This window comes from Artibeus jamaicensis, unplaced genomic scaffold (genome assembly GCF_021234435.1).
Source record: "Artibeus jamaicensis isolate MK-2021 breed Jamaican fruit bat unplaced genomic scaffold, CSHL_Jam_final scaffold_369, whole genome shotgun sequence".
Taxonomy (NCBI): domain Eukaryota; kingdom Metazoa; phylum Chordata; class Mammalia; order Chiroptera; family Phyllostomidae; genus Artibeus; species Artibeus jamaicensis.
In genome coordinates, this window is record NW_026522042.1 from 27,473,909 (window position 1) to 27,495,899 (window position 21,991).

General features: G+C 41.0%; 1 protein-coding gene across 1 annotated transcript in view; it reads left to right on the forward strand.

Moving 5' to 3' along the window:
* Window positions 1-21,991, forward strand: part of CTNND2 (catenin delta 2) — an 841,098-nt gene that overhangs the window by 787,931 nt on the left and 31,176 nt on the right. Inside the window, exons 18-19 of the mRNA XM_053657171.1 lie at window positions 7,306-7,516; window positions 12,798-12,882. Coding sequence (XP_053513146.1) covers window positions 7,306-7,516; window positions 12,798-12,882 — 296 coding nt within the window. The remainder of the gene's footprint in view (window positions 1-7,305; window positions 7,517-12,797; window positions 12,883-21,991) is intronic.

Genomic DNA, 21,991 nt, shown 5'->3' on the forward strand with positions numbered 1-21,991 from the left:
GATCCTCGAGTCACCATTCAGTGAAGCAGCGTGCAGGTGGTGCAAGTGGGAGAAGGAGAAGAGGGAAGGAGCCAGAGAGGCTATCTGAAGTAACAATGCCTGCAGACTCCCCAGATCTGATGAGAGACATGAATACAAACATCCAAGAAGCTCAACAAACTCCAAATATGATAAACCAAAGAGACCCACCATGACACAGATCATTACTGAAGACAAACGCAGTGGGTCTTGAAAACAGCCAAAGAGAAGTGACTCATCCCATGCAAGGGATCCTCAGGATTATAAGCAGATTTCTCAGCAGAAACTCTGGAGGCCAGAAGACATCAGGCTTTATTGTCAAAGTGCTAAACTGTAACCAAGAATCTTCTGTTTGGCCAAATAGTCCTTCAGAAGTGAATAAACAGTTAAGACATTCCCAAGTAAACAAAAGCTAAGAGCGTTTGTTATCTTAGACCTGGCCTGCAGGTAGAGAGAATTCCACAGTTTGAAATAAAGGACAGTAACTAGAAGCCATATAAAGAACTATTTCTCTCAGTAAAAGTAAATGCCTGGGTAATTATAAAAGCTAGTATTATTCTAAGAACAGTCTGTAACTCCACTTTTTGTTTTCACCATGATATTAGAGAGTAATGCATTTTAAAAAATTATTAGTCTAAAAGCTAGTGTTATTGTAACTCTGGTTGGTAACTCTACACTTTGTTTTCTACATGATTTAAGAGACTGATGCATAAAAAACAATTATTACATATTTTCATACACACAACAAAGATGTAATTTTGTGACATCCATAATTGAAAGGGGTAGGGATGGAGCTATGGCAAGCAGAGGTTTTGTATGTGACAGAGTTTAATTGGGATAAATTTAAATTGAGTGCTATGACTTTAGGATATTAAATGTAATCCCCATGGTAACCACAAAGAAAATAGTTATAGAATACACACCAAAGGAAATGAATAGGGAATTAAAATATTTCACTAAAAAAAACAAACACAAAAGAGACAGACAGTAATACAAGAAATCAGGGACAAAAATACAAAGTATTTGGAAAACAAATAGCAAAATAACACAGGCAAGTCCTTCCTTATCAATAATTATTTTAAGTATAAATAGATTATATTTATTTTCATGTGTTTGTTTCTGTTATAATTTGTTTTCTGTTGTTGTTTTATTTTTTTATATTCCACATATAAGTTAAACCATACAGGATTTGTCTTTACTTACCATAACACCCTTTGGGTCTATCCATGTTGTCACAAGTGGCAAGATTTCATTCTTTATTATCATTGAGTGGTATACCACATCTTCTTTATCCATTCCTCTGTTAATGGACTCCTAGGTTGCTTTCATCTCTTGGCTGTTATTAAGTAATACTAAAGTGAAAAAAGTGAAAAAGAATAAGAGCTGCAAACTTCCAGCTATAAAATAAATGTCATGGAATATAATGTACCACACAGGGAATGTAGTTAATGATATTGTAGTATTATAACTTTGTCTGGTAGCAGATGGATTTATCATCATGACCACTTTCTAAGATACATAAATGTTTAATCAGTTTGTTGACACCTTAAACTAATATAATATTGTAAGAATTAACTTTAAATATATATATACAAATGGATTAAACTCTCTGATGAAAAGACAAAGATCAGCAGAATAGATTTTAATAAAAACATGATTCAACTTTTTGCTACAAGAGACTCCTTCATAGGAAAGGATATTTGTGCACCCACGTTTACAGTAGTATTTCAACAGCTGAAACAAGGAAGCAATTCCAGTGTCCACCAACAGATGAATGGATAAGCAGAATGTGGTATATACACATGATGGAATATTAGACTTGAAAAGGGCAATTCTGATATGTTTCAATATGGATAAAGCTTGAGGATGTTATGCTAAAGGAAATGAGCAGTCACATAAAGGTATATACTGTATGATTCCCTTTGTATGAGGTATGTTGCATAGTCAAACCCATGGAGATACAAAGTTGAGTGTTGGGGCTGGGGATGGGGCGGGGAGCTAAAGTTTAAGTGGTTCAGTGTTTCAGTTTGGCAAGATCAAGAGTTCTGGAGCTGTATAGCAGTGCTTGTGCAAAACGAGTTTAACATCACTGAACTCTACACTTGCCGTGGATAAGATGGTAAATTTTATGTTATGTGTATTTGAACACAATAAAAATTTGAAGGAAAAAAAGTAAATTTAGGCCATCTCAGCAAAAAATCACAGGCAAGTTCTAGCAGCTCCAGAAACAGAAGAGCTAAGTGAAGAGCTGCCGGGACCTCAGAGATGGAGAAGCTATGGTGCTCCCGACCCAGGGCTGTGCATGGTCCAGCTGACATTTTTTTAATGTCTTTTTTCTGAAGTTAGTTTGAGAGATTGGAGTTTATAACAGTGTACCACAAAGACCAGCTATACAGAGGACTCTATCAATGATCCAAAGAGATAATAATCGGTGTAGGAAGGGACTCGGGTGACTTGTCTGTTGTCTGCCACCTTACAGAGTGCAGGTGGTTAGACCATAAAACCACTACTCAATATCATGGCCACCAGTGGGGACACCATGTGGTAGTGCACAAATCAATATCGAAACAGACATAGAAACAACGTCATAAGCAAACAACATGAAGGCACACACAGTCAGCAAAAGCAAAGCTCTATTACCCATCATGAAAGTCCCGCCAGCTCTTGTCTGTAGAGGAGCTCGGCAAGGAGTTCCCATGTTGGGCCACAGTTTGTTAGGTCTCCTGGGTCTATCAGGACACTTCCATGTGCTCGACAGCTCTAAACAGAAGACTTTCCAAAAGAGGCATCACAAAGAAGAAATTGTTCTTACTTGAAATTTGTACACATGCAGGGAGGGAGAGGTGGCAAAAGTGCAAGGTTATTGTTCGTCGATCGCTGATGGAAACAGTAGGGTTTTTTTTTACACAATTATAATATCTCCAGTAGCCCTCTCATGTCAGTGTTGCAAACATCAGAAATGAAGTCATAAGAGACTAAAAACTTAGAAGAAATGGTCTTAGAAGAAAAGGATTCATTTCTATTGGGAACTTGAGCAAAACAGAGTGACCCGTTGGTCAGTGGTGGTGAGCTATGTTTTCTTTTGTTTTCATGGCAGGGAGAACATGCCTGTCTTTTGTGATGTGACTTCCTAACAGGGTGATGGGAAGCACAGGAGTCCTAATAAAGGCCGGGCCACACGGCCGCTTTACTGTCACAAATCCAAGTGTCTTTTCAACCTAATGGGCTGCCTTTTTCTCTGTTGGGGTTTTGCTGAGTGGTTCTTCCATAAGATGTTTAGTAATTGTGCACATTCTTCTTTGTGTGAAAAAAAATAGAAATCAAATTTGTCCATTTTATTATTAAACTTTAGAATTCACTTTCTTTTCACCAGCCATCTCATTGTCCCAGCTGGAAATTTCTCAAGCCTCTTTCTCTCCATTACCCCCAACTTTCCCCTGGACCCCAAACCTTGCTAGCTGAATCTTAGGAGTCTTGGTCACAGGTGCTTTGCTGTCCCTGATCACCCCGACACCCCCTGTGGCCAACACTTTGTAGGTACAAGTCCCTGTTGTTTTCACCCTGAAATATTACAGTCAGCTGCTCCGTGGTTTCATCAGCATGAATCACTCCCTGACTTTTGGGTTGTGTCATATCATTTACTTATTTTTAAACCAAATTATATCCAGAAGAAGGGGAGGGGTGGTCTTCAGTCTGCCCTGGTAGCTGGTGCCACTGCCCCTTTTGTGGGTCTCAGAAATTCATTCTAAGACAGGAAGCTCCTCATGCCAGCCTCAACCACAAGGTGAGGCCTGTGCTCTTATGATCTCCTTGTATCCACATAGTGTCTCCATGCATTCCATGGGCACTTGCTGAGCTCTAGTGCCTTTAGTGGCCCTGGGCCCATGCCAAGCTTCCAACTTCTCCTCCAGCCTGGTAAAAAGATAGCTCCCTGGTGATACACCCACTAGCCATCTTTGCCCAATAACAATTTAATCTCCATCCCTTTCTTTGAAACCAAAACAAATGAAAAAAACTGAATCACCTTGATGGTGTCAGGCTGTGAAAATTCAAGTTCAGCTTACCTGCTTTGTAACTTTTTCTCATCACCACTGCGGCAAAGCAAGAGAATTGGCTCCAAAAGGTAATTACCACATTTTTAGGACTATAAGATGCACCAGACCTTAAGGTGCACCTAGGTTTTAGAGGAGGAAAACAGGAAAAAATTTTGAAGCAAAATGTGTGGCAAAATATTTAATAACCTGTAACCCCACTCCACCACCCACACACACACAGCGAGCCAGGTAAGCTACATTCGGACTATAAGACACACCCCCATTTCCCTCCCTAATTTGAGGGGTGCATCTTATAGTACATAAGATACAGTAACTATTTGCACATCAGGAGGAGAAATCTCAGATCTCAAATGTCAGACCAAAAGCCTGACAGAGGTATGTTGTTAGGAATGGGACAGGATTTTTTTATTAGGTAACAAGATTAGCTTTGTGAATCTTTCTGTTGTTTAGAAACTTAGTGGATAAAGTAAATATGGGGTATAGAACAACTGTAGGCACAAGCTACCATAAGTTGTTCTGTGTATAATTACCATAGACACTCAGAGAGTGCGCTTTATTGTCAAGAAAAAAAACTGTTGTTTCCACTTTAGTCTCATTGTTCTGAAACCTTTCTTGATGCACAAGAGTCTTCATTGTAAGATATTTTGTGGTTCCCCTGATCTGTAGAACAAATACTCGATGTCCACTTCTCAGTTCAAGCCTTCCATGACAACACAGTTTGATTTCATTTCTCTAAACTCCCGTTATTAGCATGTCACTCAAGGTCACTCGTGGCCATAATATGTTTCTTATTTTCTCTATCCCCCCCCCCAATAAGCCTCAAAGTTTCTAAACCCAAGAAAAAACTAAAAAGCTATTCTTGCTACCCAAATTTTATATGAAGATAGGATTCAAGTGTGAAAAGACAGCTTTTCTCAGCAACATAATCAAAAACTGAAACAATTGTATGCCTGTAAAAGAATTAACAGATTTCACCCAGCGGTCTTCTGCCCTTTGGAGTAATTTTACTTGATTTGTTTCTCCACTTGGATGGTCAAAATATAGACTAAAAGATATCTTTCCAAATAGGCTAATAAATAGACTAAGTGAAAAATCTCTAATTGCCTAGTAAAATGCCAGTGACCTATATTGGAAATAATAGCAATAAACTCATTCAAATGGGTTTCCTCAACAGGCTATAGAAGATTGTGTATGGCAGTGGCTTCTGCTGTGGAGCACACGGAAAATGACGGTGTTCTTGCAGCACACTGGGGCTCTTCTGGGTCGGGGGGAGTGACTGTCCCTGCTGCCTGAATGTAACTGGGACACCTTGTATCTCATTGTGGCCTCACCAGTTAGAAAGCTGTGAAGGATGAAACTGCATCTTCAAATTTATCTGCTGTCATTTAAAAAATGATAACAACAAAAACTTTTAAATGCTGCAGCCAAATCCTCTTCCTGTCCTCATTTCTGCTCCCCACCTTGATGATGTTCAAGGTCACAAAACTAGTCTTCCATATGCTATCAGAACTGTGAATGCCCCTGTATGCACAATAAGTGAAGTAGTTTCCTGATTCCTTCCTCCATCCCTTATGAAGAAAAAGTAAAAAGAACCCATCCATCATCTAGCTTCTATGGAACTCAGGTTTGTCTTCAATGGCTTGTGGGGGTTAATGGACTGATAAAGTCACCAGCATGCTGAGCTCAACAAAGTAAACTGTTAGCCCCAGTTGAGTATAATTTAACAATAAATAAAACAACTTGCTCAGAGGACTGCCCATGTACAAAGGATCTTCCCCAAACTATTCTAAATGCTGTCATTAGAAAGTAAATATACTGCATTTAAGAGTTTTCAGGTAAACCATCTTTGTCACATGCTTCTCAGCTACCATAAAGAGAATGAAGGCACTTGCCTATTTCAGTAATTTAGACATCAGCATTTTTTTGTTCAAGCTAAAATAAGCGACCTATACATAGATAGGATAAGAGCAGATACCCAAATTACAAGTGCCTATGTTTTATTTATTCCTGCATGAAATTAAGATATCATTGCCTCCTCCCAAGAGGCTCTTTTTCCTATCCCCAGGCATCAAGCACCAGAAAATTTAACAGCTCAAAGAGGCTATCCTTCACAGACATGCACGGACGGTGAAATGTTTCAAATAGTTTTTAGGTGCTAGCTAAATATGGGTAATGGCGGGGTGAAAGACAAGGAAGGGATTTAACTTTGGACCTATGCCAGTTTCATCTGAAAATTTCAAGAACAGCAAGCCAACTTTGCTACAGGCACTGGTTTACTTAGTTCCAGAAGTAAGCTAATGGAACAGAATTGAAAGCTGCAGGTGGGATGCATTAATTGTCTTGCAGGGTTGTTGGTAATGCCTAAAGTGCTTTGTAAACGAGAAGTACTCCATAAAGATGTCACTATAAGTACCTTTGTCATTGGGAGTCACAGGTTATTAATGATAAAGTGAATGAAGAAAGCAAAGTTGGATTTTATTTTCACGTGAAGAAAAACATGTCAGATTAAGAAATGTTACATGGTAGAAACTTACAATGAAATCCTATCACTGAGACAGGGAGATCATCCATCCAATTACTCTAGTTCGAAGGACACCTAGTTGCGTATTATTTGTAATGCTTCTCTCCCTCCCTTCAAATGTTTCTCTTTGTTTCACAGGGGCTAGAACACAGAAGTTATATATAAGATCATGCTCTCCACATGTTTGTGTTTTGACTCTTGTTACATAATACAGGTACCAACATAGCTTCCATCAAAGGAGTTTTGAGGTTGTGTCATAATTATCATGTTTTCTGGACTTCTGTGAATACCAAGTAGGAAGCTACTGATTGTCAACATTGATTAAGTCCTGCATCCTCAGTAATTCTTGTGTGTCAAATGCTTTACACATATGTACTGATTTCATCTTTACAACAGTCTTGTGAGATATATGCCATTATTGTTCCTGCTTTACAAATGTGAAAAGCTGTGGTTTAGAGGCAATGAAATAACTTGCCCAAAGGTTCCACATCCACCTGGCACTCAAGCCCATACACTCACCAGGAGGAAACACTGTGTTCTCTGTGTGTGGTCCCAGTTACCCAATGGAAAGTAGTCAGTGATGGGAAAACAGGCAGTATTGCGTGAATCTTGCTCTTGTGTATCTTTTTCTCCCCTATGCCCACCTCTCTCTCTACCCTTTTCCTCCATTTTGATCTCATTTCAACTCTTCCCTTTATTTTTTTTCCAAAGGCAAATATGCCATGCGAGACCTGGTCCACAGGCTTCCAGGCGGGAACAACAGCAACAACGCAGCGAGCAAGGCCATGTCGGATGACACGGTGACAGCCGTCTGCTGCACCCTACACGAAGTGATCACCAAGAACATGGAGAATGCCAAGGCCTTACGGGATGCAGGTGGCATAGAGAAATTGGTTGGCATCTCCAAAAGCAAAGGAGACAAGTAAGTCAGATGGCGACTTCACCATAGAATTCATACTGGCAGAATGGCTTCTAAGTGTGCTCCATGGCCCCTGGTTATGGGTAACGCTGTTGAACATCACTGAAAAGCATTTGCCTCTGGTAATCAAGAGAAGAAAAACAGTCCAGTCTTCCTCCCCAGAGCGAAAGTTGGTCTTACTCATGATTTCAGTTTGATTAAGAACTCATGACTTGGTTGACTGCTGCGATATTGGCAAGGTAGACCTGACAATCCAGCATACATGCACTAGTGTGTTCCTCCAGCACTGGAGAGATAACCGGCTTAACTCAGATGCATGAAGGCATTCTGTGGTGGTTTTCCTCTGTGGTTGCAGGTCCAAGTATTGATGATGTATCTACATCCTTTTGCTCTTTGCCTCTTCAGCTCTGCATAGTGTGTCATCATGCAGAGTGGGGAGGGGGAGAAAGCAGAATGTGATGGAGTCAGAGAGAATTCAGTGCCCGTCCAGCACCTTCCCTTGCTAGGTGTGCATTCAGGGCAAATTATTTAATTTAACATGTCACTGTGCCTATACTACTGTCCAATCTAAAAATGAGGTAGGAGCTGTCATAATATACAGCCTCAAAAAAAATGATGGTAAAGTCTTAAAAGAATGAACAGAACTATCCCAGGTAGAAGGGAGGTGGTGAGGAAGGAAGACATTCATGCAGAGGGAAGGCAGAGGGAAGGCTCCACGTAAAAGTAACTGCACTGCCACAACCAGGGATGCACCCAGCCTGACTGAAGAATCAGTGGCATCTCACTGTATGTGACTAAGAAATATCTTCACAAGCCAGAGTGTCAGTGTATCAGAGCTGCCAATTTTACAGAAACATTCACTAAACTTAATTAAATTTCACCTCCTGGAAGTCCCTCGATGGAATCAAGTAAGATTAAAAGGGTAAACCTTTGATTATCAAGGGCCTGCCTCTTGACTCTTCATCTATCCCCTGACCCCCTCCCCATTGCTTTACATCTAAATGCTAATAATTTATCTTTGGTTATTAAAGGCTGTGAAAGATGTACTTTGAGACTTTTTGAAAATTCTCTTGTTATTTCATTTAATTCAAGATATTATCGTTGTATTCTAAAAGAAGTTTCAGGGCTTATGTTTAAGCACCCTGAGACCTCAAAATAGTTTCAATCAATGGTTCACTGTTAGGGTTTCAATACTTTTCTACATCAAGCAGAGAAGCCCCATAGGACTCTAATAACTGCAGTATAGATAGTTGACTTGAATGCTATCTTATGATATTGTACTTACAATGAAATGCTATTCTACATAGGCAGTAAACCACATGGTTTTCTTCTTTATATAGCTTCAGCAGACCTTTGAAGTCTCTCATTAAAATGCTGACCTGTTTTGAATATTCAGAACTTAGTATGTTAATGCTTTTATAAGCAAACATACATACACACACAATAAAACCACAGTCTACAAAAACACTCTGACGTATTTGTCTGAAATCACAAGACATTCAAAGATTAAAGCATTTTCTCTAAATTGCAAAAAAATACTTTGGGGGGTGGTTTGGCGTATATTAATTTCTTCCAACTGGGTTGGCAGCCCAGTGCATTAAGCATCACTAATTGGGCCTTGAAGAGACAAGATGCTTTTATCAGTCCTACGGTTGAAGAAAGTTATTTGTTGAAACTAAAAAATTATTTGAAGAAAACATGTATGAAATAGTGTATCTTCTCATTACCAATATGGAAAATGGTCCTGTTAGGTCGGGTTCATTCTTGATTATTGTCGATGGGAACTTTCTTTCACTGTAGATGATCCCACAAATGTTCTTTAATTAAATGGAATTTCTATTTGGAATAGTCACTGGTTTCATCTCATTGTTCCTTTGTCTTTTTTTTCAGTGTTAACAGTGTATTTACGTGTTTAGTAAGAAGTGTTGAACTGAATTGAGTCAAGCATCTTCCCAGTTACAGTCAGTTTCATCGATTCTTTCATATAGATTATCTCTTTTTTTATATAGTGACCAATTTGGGGGGTCAAACAAGTTTTTAGACTGCACATAGCTTCACTTCTCACCTATATTGATTATTACTTCTCACTGCTCTTAACACGACTCCAGAATAATTGCTCTGGATCTTAGCACCAAACTCACCATTTATCATTCAACTCTGTTATGACAATAGTCAGTGAAACATCTCTATGGCCCTCTAGACATGTTTTAATAAAATAAAATTCTTTACTGAAAACAGAATTTTTGGAATCAGGGGTGATTTTATCACTGGAAAAGGGAGGAATATCAATCTACTCTAGTTGATAAAATGCTTGAAAATCTTCCCTCCTTAAATAGTCCTTTCAGTATTTATAGAAATAAATTTAATTCAAACCTGGTTTTTAAATTTAAGAGGGCGTGGGAAAACACAGATAAAAAGTAGGCCTAGCTGTGGTCCTCCATTTTACATATCTGTAAGTTTTATCTCTTAAATATGCCGTGATATTAACGAGTCATACTGTCAAGGTGCCAGTCGCAGTCTGTTTGAACTGCACAGCACACTGTGTCTTGTTAACACATCCAGAGAGTGGTGTCCTGGGTTCCTGCTGCTGGACTGGCCATGTCGAACACCCACAATCCGCCGCACCAACGGAAATCTTCAGCCACCCCTAATTTGACAATGCTGGTGAAGAGCAGACATTGTATAAATGTTTAGGACTCCTGTAGCAGTCAGATATTTACCATATGAAGTCTTGATAACTTATATTATTCTGTTCACATTATTTGAAACACCCATTATGGGCATTCTGTTTCACCCTTCTGTTTCAAAAGCACATTTGTTTTTTTCTAATTTTAACTGCTATATAGAAAATAGTGTTGAGTGTGGCACTGCATTTTGTCATAAGACGGAAAAGCCATTAACAATCTCAACTGCTACTTGTGAGTAAGGCACTGTATGTTGTGGCTGAGGTTATAATCACTTGTCCCATTAAAAACACTCAGTTGTTCAAGTCCCTCAATCAATAGCCATAGTTTTTCAAGTAGAAGTTGCTATGGTACCGGTCTAGTGATGGATTAAAATTAGAGGCTAAAAGGAAGCAATGTTTCTTTGACCTTCGCATGTTATTATAACACTGAGCTATGTTGGCATTTTAATTGAAAGGTTAAAACCTGCTATCCACTGCACATCCACAGTCTCTGTTTTGTAGCTAAGGAAGAAGTAGAAACAAAAAATTGCATTGTGTCAGTGAGATTTCTTGCGTACTTAATACAGAGGTGGTCAAAAGTAGGTTTACAGTTATTCAAATAGAAAATGTATACTAGAAGAATAAATAATAATGCAAGAATAAACTCTGTGTTTCACATTCTATTAACTGTAAACCTCCTTTTGCCCACCCTGTATGTTTCAGCTGCATTATCACTCTGAATATTACTATGTGTTTCTCTACAGTTTTTGGTTATTGCCCTGGATAAATATCTAGCTAACAATGATAAAACACAGCAAAACAAAGCACTTTTCTTTGCTCAGCATTCATTGTATAAGACTAAAATGTCCCTGTATCTGTATCTGGGAAAAGATCTAAAAGTCCCTTCCTTTAAGTCTAAGGGATTTAATATTACATTTACAGCATGGCACTAGCATAAATCAGGAAATCATTCAGCCCCCATCCATTTTAGTAAAAAGAAAACATACCTGTTGCTTAAATAAAATTCATCTTTCATAAAGAAAAAAGTGGAATTTATAAGAACTCTACATTTTTTATAGAATGGGATATAACAAATAGATTTCTAACAGCCAAAGTTGAATTCCCTCTCAGTAACAATAATAGAAAGAGTGACAGTTACTGCTACCAGTGAATAAATGGAGGAAGAAACCTTAGTTGGTCTAAATTACAAACATGAAGATTCAGGAAAAGAGCACACATGAAATTGACCGTGTGTGAGTGGCCCATAATTTCGTCACAAAATGCTTGTCCTCACAACATCCCTTCTCTCTGGCTCTCAGATCCACCCTCAGCTTGAGCCCATCTAACTAACCATCTGCTCACTTTCTAATATTTCAAAGGCCACTGTATTTGAAAGGCATTTTTGGGTCTCAGTACAGATAGTCTCTGTCAGAGCACCAGTGGGCCACTGGCCCGTGGGTCAGCTTCAGAGGTGGTTCTAGCCTGTGCAACTCCGGGAATCCCCATTCAGATAGACCAGGGTTGGCAAACTGTGGCCCATGGACCTGATCCCGCCCCCGACCTGCTTTTGTAAATTACACTTGATTGGAACACAGCCACATCGTTCATTTATGCATGATTTATGACTCCTCTCAAGCTACAACAGCAGAGTTCAGTAGCTGTGACTGGAATCACATGGCCCCAAAGTAAAGAATATTTATTATATGACCCTTTATAGAAAAAATGTGCCAACCCCTGACATGGGCCTAGTGCCAATGGCATCCAGTAGACGTGGGCAGCTGCTTGTAGAACCAGGCTGTTGGAATGAAGAATCCACAAAGTTTCCACTCCCCACTAGTCTATGTGAATTCCAATGATTTGATAGAATTACATCAACACAGATTTATTGGTATAGTGTCATTTTGAGATATAGATTGGCGCTGAACCAAAAGGCAAGATATTTAGCTATAATTTCACAGGGACTTCAAAGCCATGATTTTTTTTTTAAATGGTAAGAACCACCAGTCCAAAGGTTTATGTTACCTTCCCTTCTCACTGTGGCCCACAGGATGGAACTGTAACTGTCTGAAGGGTTTTACCATGGAGGCCTCTCTTTGTCTGTAGACATGCACATGCATCTACACATCTGCCTGCACTGCCAGTATCTTGTACTTGGCATCGGCAGCAGACAAAGAGCAAGTCCTCTCAGTCGAGCAGGTGTGCAGAGCAAACACTGGGTGTGCTCTGATGCTTCAGCAGAGAAAATGAACATCTTTGTCCATCTTACTGCTCAGGGGTTGCACAATGCTGCTGTAAAACGCCTGGTTCTGGCCCTTCCGAATCACTGTTTTTCTCACCTGTTCTGTTTTGTAGTCCAATGCAAAATTCGCATTCTGACTGGATGCACTGCTCTTCTGTTTGCATTTTGGACATTGTTTTCCAGATTATCATGCACTCCTGTCTCTCGCCTTCAGGGATGTGTTGATGAGAATGAATTTGGGGAATGTGGACAGTCAATCCCTTGTCCTCCCCAGGCTGAGATGAACAGAGCTAGAAAGCCAGGAGGATGCTTATTCATGCCTTTTCCTGACACGTTGGGGTCTACTTACCATCTTGCATGTCCTGTCTTTTCTTTACCAGACATTCTCCGAAAGTGGTCAAGGCTGCATCTCAGGTCCTAAACAGCATGTGGCAGTACCGAGACCTGAGGAGTCTCTACAAAAAGGTAAGGCTTGCTTTACCATGTTGCTCATGAGCAATACACAGGCCCTCAGCCAAAAGATACAATAGCTGGTTGTAGCAAGGTGCATCCTCAAGGGGGAGGGCACTTACCCCACAGCCTGTGTGACTAAAACAAGAGAATCGATGACAAAGCAGAAAAGTCACTAAGTGTCCCCTAAATATACACGAAGGTCCATGAACTTTCTGGATTGGACAGATCCACACCCACAGGGCCATACCCTAGATCATCTTATCGGAAAGAAAATAAGCTTGTTTTCCTGAGCTCCCATATTTTATAATAAACTAAAAATTAATTAACTAAGGGATTTTGCACAAAAAAAGTCAACAAGTAATTATAGAGAGGAGACAGAAAGAAATAGAAAAAGCGGTTCAGGAAGTTGAAGGGTTGCAGCCCAGGAGGCCCAAGCCCAACCCTCACTGGGTGACGGCAGGGTGGTCAGGGGCTGAGGCCCCTGCCCTCCACCTCTGCAGATTGCAAGGAAGAGGCTGGGCACGTGTTAGTGCCCTCAAGCCAGGCAGGCAGGAATTTTTACCATACATCTCAAAGGAATCTTTATCCCCAAAATGGTTTACAAATAAAGCCTAAAGAGAAAAATGTCACTAGTTCCTACACCTCATTTCCAATTGCTGCTAAAAAAATATGCATAACTTCTCTTTTTTGGTTTGGAGGGGAGAATCCTTTAATGGTCCGCAAAAGTTGTTGTTTTGTTGTTACCAGACCAGCAAACAGGGGTAGTTTAAATGATTGGTGATTGCAGGGTGGAGAACATTCATGATCTCTGTAGGGATGCAGAGCGCATGAGCAGGGCGGGAGGAGAGGCATGGGCTTCCATCAGCCACTGCCCCTCATGCCTCCTTGCAGCCCACAGCTGCCTGCAGGGAGCAGGAGAGGGAGACTGTCTCCCTGCCTTCCTCCCTGGCCTGCCAAGCCTGGGCCGGGGCTGGTGGGCAACAGCGAGATGCTCACATCAGAGAAAGCAGAACCCATCTTGCCAGAGGGGAAAATTGTCTTTTTCTAAGCCGATAGGGAAATGTAAATATTTAACAGCTGGTTCTACTAACTTATAGTCTATTTCTAGATTTCCCCAAGTCCTATCTATTTCCCTTAAGCACTCGTACTTTGCACTTTAAGTTTAGGAAGCTTAGCCTAAGTATTTCTCTTTTAAAATTTTCCTATTCTCTAAGAGGAAGTATGATTAAGCTGAAACAGAGATTGCAAAGTTCATTGGGGGGGGGGCATTCTAGATTAATTATATCCTCTCCTAAGTATTCTGCGTGTTAGGATAATGTTTTGGGTTGTCTCACATGTTTTGGGTTCCATTTGTTTTCCCTGAAGTTCATCTCCAGGCACCCCTAGGAAGTTCTTTCTTGGACGCCTCCATCAGGCAGTGAGTGCTCTCCCAAGGCAGGATCCTTCCGCTGACCAGGCAGCAGGACGTGAAGAACTCGCTACAAATTAGAAAGGAGCCAGTTGCTCTGAATCAGTGGTTCCAGAAGCTCCATGAAATATCAGTGCCTCATAAATTCCACTTTACCTCAGATCCTTTGCCGAGATACACCTTCTCATGTGTGCATTGAAGGGAAACTGCTTTGAGAGCCTCTACACATTATTAGTTGTTGAGTAGTATCAGTTTTCCATCATAATTTCTTTCTATGTTGGCAGTAGAGTTCATGTTTCCATGAAAAAAAATGTGTTGACGGGAATTTAATGGACCTAGAACTTAAAAGTTAAAGATGGTTTAAAATGTGTTTCATGGGAGGAGATTCAAGAAGCACAGGCTAGAGAAACTGATGGTGATGTTTTTAATTGACCTGTGATTCAAAAGTGTTAAGAGTGAGCTGATCTTAATCATCTTTAAATTATGCAGTTATGAAATGAAATGCCTTTATGTGCAATGTCATAAGTGCTGCTGATGGCAAAGCTCAAAATTCACAAAAGCATTTATTTTTGAAAAGTCCTTTGGTGAGAAAACCAAATTCATTCATCTCGTGAATTGTTTTTCAATCAGTGGGGGAATCGATTTCTGTTCTGTTCTTCATTGACAATTTTCATATCATTGGAAAAAATTATCCATATCTTTTAATTATCCATGCTTCATGTCTATTTATTAAATATCTAGTGTAGGCTTAGAAAAGGCAAAGTTCCAGAGAAAACATAAGACCTGGGAGGCAGCTACTGTGGGTGAAAATGAAATATGGAACAATTATTGGCAACTTTATTTGCTTTTGGAAGTATGTACCACTGATTTTAAGGGATGGATGAAGGGCAGGAAAATCAGAGCAAAGTTTTGAAAAACTCATAAATTTTGCATAAAGTAGGAGAAAAGAGGTGAGGGCATTATAGATGAGAGGAAAAACATGACTAAAGAGATGGAATCTGAAGTGAATGTGGCAGATCTATGGGACAGAATCAAAGGCCCATCTGTCACTGGCTCATTTCTTTCTAAAACCCAGGCAAGAAGGCCAGCATCTCATTTCAATGAGCTCAACTCCTTTATTTTACTTAGAGATATATTTAATATATCAAAATATTCTTTTTGTGTACTTGTTGACCAATACAAAATTATGTTGGATTCCTAATACATTTTGAGACAAAATGTATTTGCATTGTTCAAATCCTCTACTTCTCTGAGGCCTGGACTTCCGGTCTCCTTCCCATCAGGAAAACAAGCTCAGAAGACTGTTATCACACACAGGCTAAATAGTGCATCACTTTAAAAAATAATAATAAGCAAACCAATCCTTATGTGTAGATAACCACAAGTAGAGCTTTAAATTTTCTTTAGCATCTGTATCATCACAGAAGATGTTTCTAAAGGAAAAGAAGAGCCTGAGGAACAGACTTGATATGGGAATGAAAGAGAATCAGGAGATTAGAAGTCTTTGGCTTTTTTGAACCTTGGTACTTGGAAAAAACAAGGTCACTGATGCATGCTTATGCTTGACTATGCTGGGGACTGTTGGGACAGCTGGTTTGGGGAGAAAGCAGATAAATTTGGGGGGGTGGACATACAATTATAAAGTTATAGAAATTACTTCTTACAAAGCCTTATACAATACCTTAATAATCTGTGCATCACCAAGAAATAGTTATGTTGGTTTGTACAGAGGCATTCTAACAGAGACTCAAAATACAGAAGCTCAGATTACACAGGTACCTCTTTCCCTCTCATGTACTTGGTTAGCCAGGTGACCCAGGAGCAGCGCATGATCCTGGGATCTGTCCTGTTGCTGTGCCTGGCATCAGGGTGCTATCTCTGCCCTTGTGGGCAAAGCTCCCTGGCCCTTCCCCCTCTCATTCCAGCCCACAGGAGGGGAGTGAGGAAGAGAGCAAGTGATATTCTTTCAAGGAACTGATACAAAAGTTGTCAAACTCCTGCTCGCATCCCAGGACCAAGGACTCAGCCAAACCATGCCACCCTGCTTTCAGGAAGGATGGTCAAACGAGCAGCTAAACCTTTGTGGCAGGAGGAAGGTAGTTACCATATTTTACCAGAGGAAGAAAGGCAGCATCGGCTCCAGGAGTCACTTCATTTTGTTCAAATACCTTTGATATCAATTGCAATTACTACCTAATGAGGCATATTATTCCATTTTAGGATGGCTATGGTTATTCGGAGTTTCTTATATTAAGCAAAAATCTTTATCTGCAACTTCTGCCCTTCAACGCCATGCTGCAAAAGTCAGATTTCTTTTCTCTCTGGGAACCTTTTCTGGTACCATCCTGTCCCCACGAGGTCATCGCTTCCCAGGCCAGACATGCTCAGTTCTAACACACCGGCATTTCCATATTCCTCACGATTGCTGTCACATTTTTCCACCTAGTGCAAGTTCACCAGCATCTCTTTTGTAATGTAGCACCCCTAAAATTAGTCTATCTGAAGTAGAAGAAAAAGGGTGAGAGTATGCTTCCCTGATACTGAGATCCCAGCTACTCACAAAGCTAGGGAGCAAGTTCGTGCCTGAGAGGCTCATTATACTAGACGATAAAGTTCAAAGGTCATAGCACTTATGATCAAATGGCCAGAGATGAAAGGCACAGCCTGTCACCTACCAGCAGTGTGACCTTGGGAAAGTTTTCTAGAGCCTCCTTGCCCATCAGTGTAGAGTTGACTGCAGATGGCCCTGTGGCCCTCGGCTGCTGCAGGGTGGTGAGGAGACCTGTGATTCACCAGGCCTCTGGGTCAGCACTCAGAGATGCATTGGGGTTGTTCTCTGTCCAGTGGTCTGGACCTGGTGAGCAGCCCTTCTTGACAGTCTCCAGAAGACTAAATAACCTCTAAAAATAGTCTATGGCAGTTCTACCTGGCAGAATGTTTTCTCCAGACTGCTGGACATGACTGCAAGGCCCTTGAGGTTTATGTACCAGAGTCTGGAACTTTCTCTAACCCTTGCTTCAGGGAACCTTCACGACCTTTCATGGAGACTATGGGCATCTCTCCATCAGCCCAACCCCAGTCCCTTGGGTTTCTCATCCATGAAGTAGACAACATAACACTGGTTTCCCTGGATTGCTGAGTGTCTCTGATGGGACAGCAGTCACCAAAGAGCTCTGTAAACTGGAGGAGCATCAACCAATGAGGTTACTGCTGTTTGTCCTCAAATATGTTTCCTTCTGTCAGACTGACAGATGCTGTTTGCTGTCCTGGCCACAGGCAGCTGGACAGGTGGAGCCAAGGATTTCTTTTTGTCATCACCACCATCTTTATCATCATTCACCCCGACCCACTTCCTCACAGCTCCCTTTGCTCCCAGTGTCCCTATCTGGCTCCTCCCAACCCCTAGAGGCCTAACCCAGTGTCCCCGCCCACAGTCCCTCTCCTCAGCAGCTGGGCCTGTCCAGGAGGCTTGCACTATAAAGAGTCCCAGAGGGAAGCACCTTGCACAGTGGGGTTTAAGTAAAACAAATTCAGTTTTGTAAGAAGGCCATTAAGCACAATGAGAGCTACCATGTTTTTAGAAGTTGTTTGAATGATTTTTATCCACTTTAAGGCTGAATATGTGGACAATATGGCAGGTCCGATATGCTGAAGACTAATGTTGGCTTGAGGACCATGGAGAAGTCTGAGGTTGAAATATGAAGACAAGAAGAGTTCAGTAAATAGCATGCCATGTTTTCCCAAGAAAAGGCTCTGTCATGATGCTGTATATTTCTAGTTTGAAAATATTGTGGTTACCTTCCACCCAGAGTGGTCTCCCAAAGCTGTTTCTCTTGCCCCAATCTCTCTTCGCATATCCAACCACCAAGTATACAACCTACTCAGACACCCACAGCACCTCTAACAACCCAGATCTCAACCAGACCTTCTCCCAGAACCCCTGCTCTTCCTGCCTCCTCTGGTCAGTGACTGGCACAGCTCCCCACCCATCCCCCACGCCACTGCCCAGGAGCCACCCTGGCTCTTTCCCCTCCTTCACTCGTCTGCACCCACCCCACCAGAAGAGCCCAGCCTTCTGCCTCCACTCACTTTTTCTACAGTCATAGCCATGGACAGCTGTCTTCTGTCTGCTGGATTGTTGTCACAGAGTCCTCACAGGGCTCCCCACCTTCATGGTTCCTTCTGTCTAGTCCATTCTCCCCCAGAAGACAGTAAGAATAAATTTTCTAAAACTCAGTTTGAATTAAATTAGTCTTCAGAGATATACCTTTCTGTGGATTCCATGGCCCTTAGGAAAGAGTCCAAACATCTTAGCACATGTTAGCCCTTGAGACCTTGTAAGAACAGACGCGGCGTAGCTCCCTCGCCTGCACCTGCTCTCTGCCTGTCCTTGGCCACCAGATGTACCCAATTCACTTTCCCTCCCTCTACACCCCCCACCTCTCCACAACTCTGTACTCCATCCTCTACCCTACTTGCCCATCTAAATCTTCCTTATTTTCACCCCACCCAGGGATTAAAAAAGTGGTATTTTTATATCACCTTCCCCGAAAAACATCTCTCTGACCTTTCCCAAGTCTGAATTAAGGTCATTTCTTACTAATCTGAAATCACTGTAGAGCAAATTAGTTTGAATGAATAGAAAAAGTTTAATCCAAACTTTTAAAGAATGACTTTAAACATCACGAATAGCTTGAATCTACTGCTAAAAGTGTTGCAGCATAAAGTACTATAATATTTAATATCTCGATAAGATTTATTTGTACTTTTATAGAATACCACATTTTTTCTTGGCTCAAATATTAATTGTGGGAGGATTTCCATTAGGAGCTTACATTAAAAGTCATTTCATCATAGAGATAAATTGCAGTAAAACTTACCTCCAACTCAAGTGCAATTACTATCAATTCCTAATGAACAGAATTCTGAATTAAGGGGTACCATAAATGTAAGTCATGGAAATTTACAAATGCTGCTTGAAAGAGGCTGCATTACTATGGGCTAGGAAATAGGGCCGAAGTCAAGAAATAAATAAAATAAATGATCTCTATATCTTTGGCAAAAATAAAGTTGATGGTTTAACCTTTCTTTTTTTATTTCAATTCTCAGTTTACTTGAACTCTTTTGATTTCTCAGTTTCTCAAAATTCTAAATTTCGCTTTTGGCTATCAGTGTCTGTGAAGGCTTCTGATGTAACCCTTTGCTCAGTGACAAGGAAAATTGAAGTATATGTCATTCCCAGCCAGTACAGATCACTGTTTTACTGGTCTTCATGACGCACTAGATCCAAGACTAGTTCAGTGGGGCGCACTGAACACAAACTTGGTACCAGACTTTGGTTTGAAAGTTTACATGGTCCATTTTGCTTTCAAGTGTTATTTACATAGCAGTCTTAAAATATTAGCTTGTTTATCAATTACATTCAGAATTAAATAAGATTTAACACATACATTTTAGGCTTTGGGTCAAAAGCTTCTTTCAATTATAGTTAAATAGTACTATGTTAATGTTTAATCATTAAAAGGCAAACAAGATCTTCATGTTTACTCTTTTTTTAATTATATTTTATTGACGATGCTATTACAATTATCCTGATTTTCCCCCTTTGCCCTCCTCCAACCAGTGCCCCCTACTCCCTCAGGCAATCACCCCACTATTGTTCATGTCCATGGGTCATGCATATAAGTTCTTTGGCTACTCCATTTCCTCTACTGTACTCTACATCCCCATTGCTATTCTGCAACTACCTATTTGTACTTCCTAATCTCCTCACCTCTTCGCCACTTCTTCCCCTCCCCACTCCCATCTGGCAACCATCTGGTAACTAACTTCTTTTCTCTTGCTGCTTTTAAGAGTCTCTTCATCTTTAAAATTTGGCCTTTTAATTATGATGTGTTTTAGAGTGGGCCTCTTTGCATCCATCATAATTGGGACTCTCTGTGCTTCCTGGACTTGCATGTCTATTTTCTTTACCAAATCAGGAAAGTTTTCTTTCGCTGTTTTTCATATAGATTTCCAATTTTTCGTTCTTTCTCTTCTTCTGGCACCCACATGATGCAAATGTTGGACCTTTTGAAATTGTCCCAGAAACTGCTTATATTATCCTCATCTTTTTGGATTCTTTTTTCTTTTTGTTCTGCATGGTGTTTTTTGCTTCCTTATGTTCCAAATCATTGATTTGATTCTCATCTTCATCCACTCTACTGTTGTTTCCCTGTAAATTGTTCCTTATTTCAATTAGTATATACTTCATTTCTGACTAGGTCTTTTTTTTGCTGTTGAAGTCCTCACTAAATTCCTTGAGCATCCTTATAACCAATGTTTTGAAGTCTGCATCTGACAGATTGCTTATCTACATTTGGTTTAGTTCTTTTTATGGAGTTTTGATCTGTTCTCTCATTTGGGCCATATTTCTTCGTCTCCTCATTTTGGCAGCCTCCCTGTGTTTGTTCCTATGTTAGGTAGAGTTTCTATGACTCTGTCTTGTTAGCATGGCCTAATGTAATAGGTGTCCTTCAGTGTGTAGTAGAACAGCATCCCCTATCACCCAAGCTGGGTACTTGAAGTGCACCCTCTGTGTGTGGGTTGAGTACACCCTCTTCTTGTAGTTGAGCCTTGGTTGCTATTGGCAGATCAATGGGAGGGATTTACCAGAGCCAGTCAGCTGCAAGGACTGGCTATGACCACTGACCACCAACTGCCACCCTCTGTGGAGGATCAGCTGTGCAGGGGCCAGGGTGATGGTGCTCCAACATGGTCTGTAGCTGTCTACTGGGTGTGCTGACTCTGAGGTTTTTGAAATGGTACAGACCAAAGCCAGCCCCTACCTGTATTTCGCCTGGGGCACCCTGCCTGATCAGTAAAGCAATATGAGATGGCTGCTACCTGTGCTGGCTTGGAGATTCTCAGACAAAGCCAAGCTATGAACCTAATCCAGCTGCCACTAGGGCTCACTGAAACCAGCTGTTGCTTTTTTGATATAGGATATAGGAGCCAAGGCCAGCCATTCTTATGAAAAAGCAGCTTGGGTGGGCCCATAAGTTAGGTGGGGCTGACCCTCTGGGGATCTCCAAGGAAGGTCAAACAGTGTTATCCAGGTTGATGAAGTCTCAGATATGGCACCAGCTTACCAGCTCGGTATGGGGAGGGTTTAGCAAAGGGACAATGGCTTCTGCTCACCTAGATACCAGACACTTCTGTTTCTCCCTGTATACTACCGGTGCCTTTAAAACTGCTACCCCAGTGCAGGAGCTCAAAAGGAGTAAGTCTGAGTAGGTGAATCTATGTGTGGGTCCTTTAAGAGGAACTGCTTGGGGCTCCAGAAGTTTCTTCTACCAACTCAATCCCCACTAGTTTTTGCAGCCAGAAGTTGTGGGGACTTATCTTCCTGGCACTGGAATCCTGGGCTGGGGGTCCTGGTGTGGGTCTGGGACTCATCACTCCTTCCTGAAATATCCCTCTCAAATATTTATCCACATGGGTGTAGGACCAGCCCATTCCATGCCTGTGCCCCTCCTACCATTCTGGATGCATGTGGTTTCTTTCCTTCCACAGTTGTCAGACTTCCATTCAGCTCAATCTCTGACATTCCTGAGTGATGGTTGTTATATATTTTAGTTGTAATTTTGATGTGGTTGTGCAAAGAGGTGAGCCATGTCTACCTACGCCACCATTTTGACCACAAGTCTTCATGTTTACTCTCATGTAGGGGCA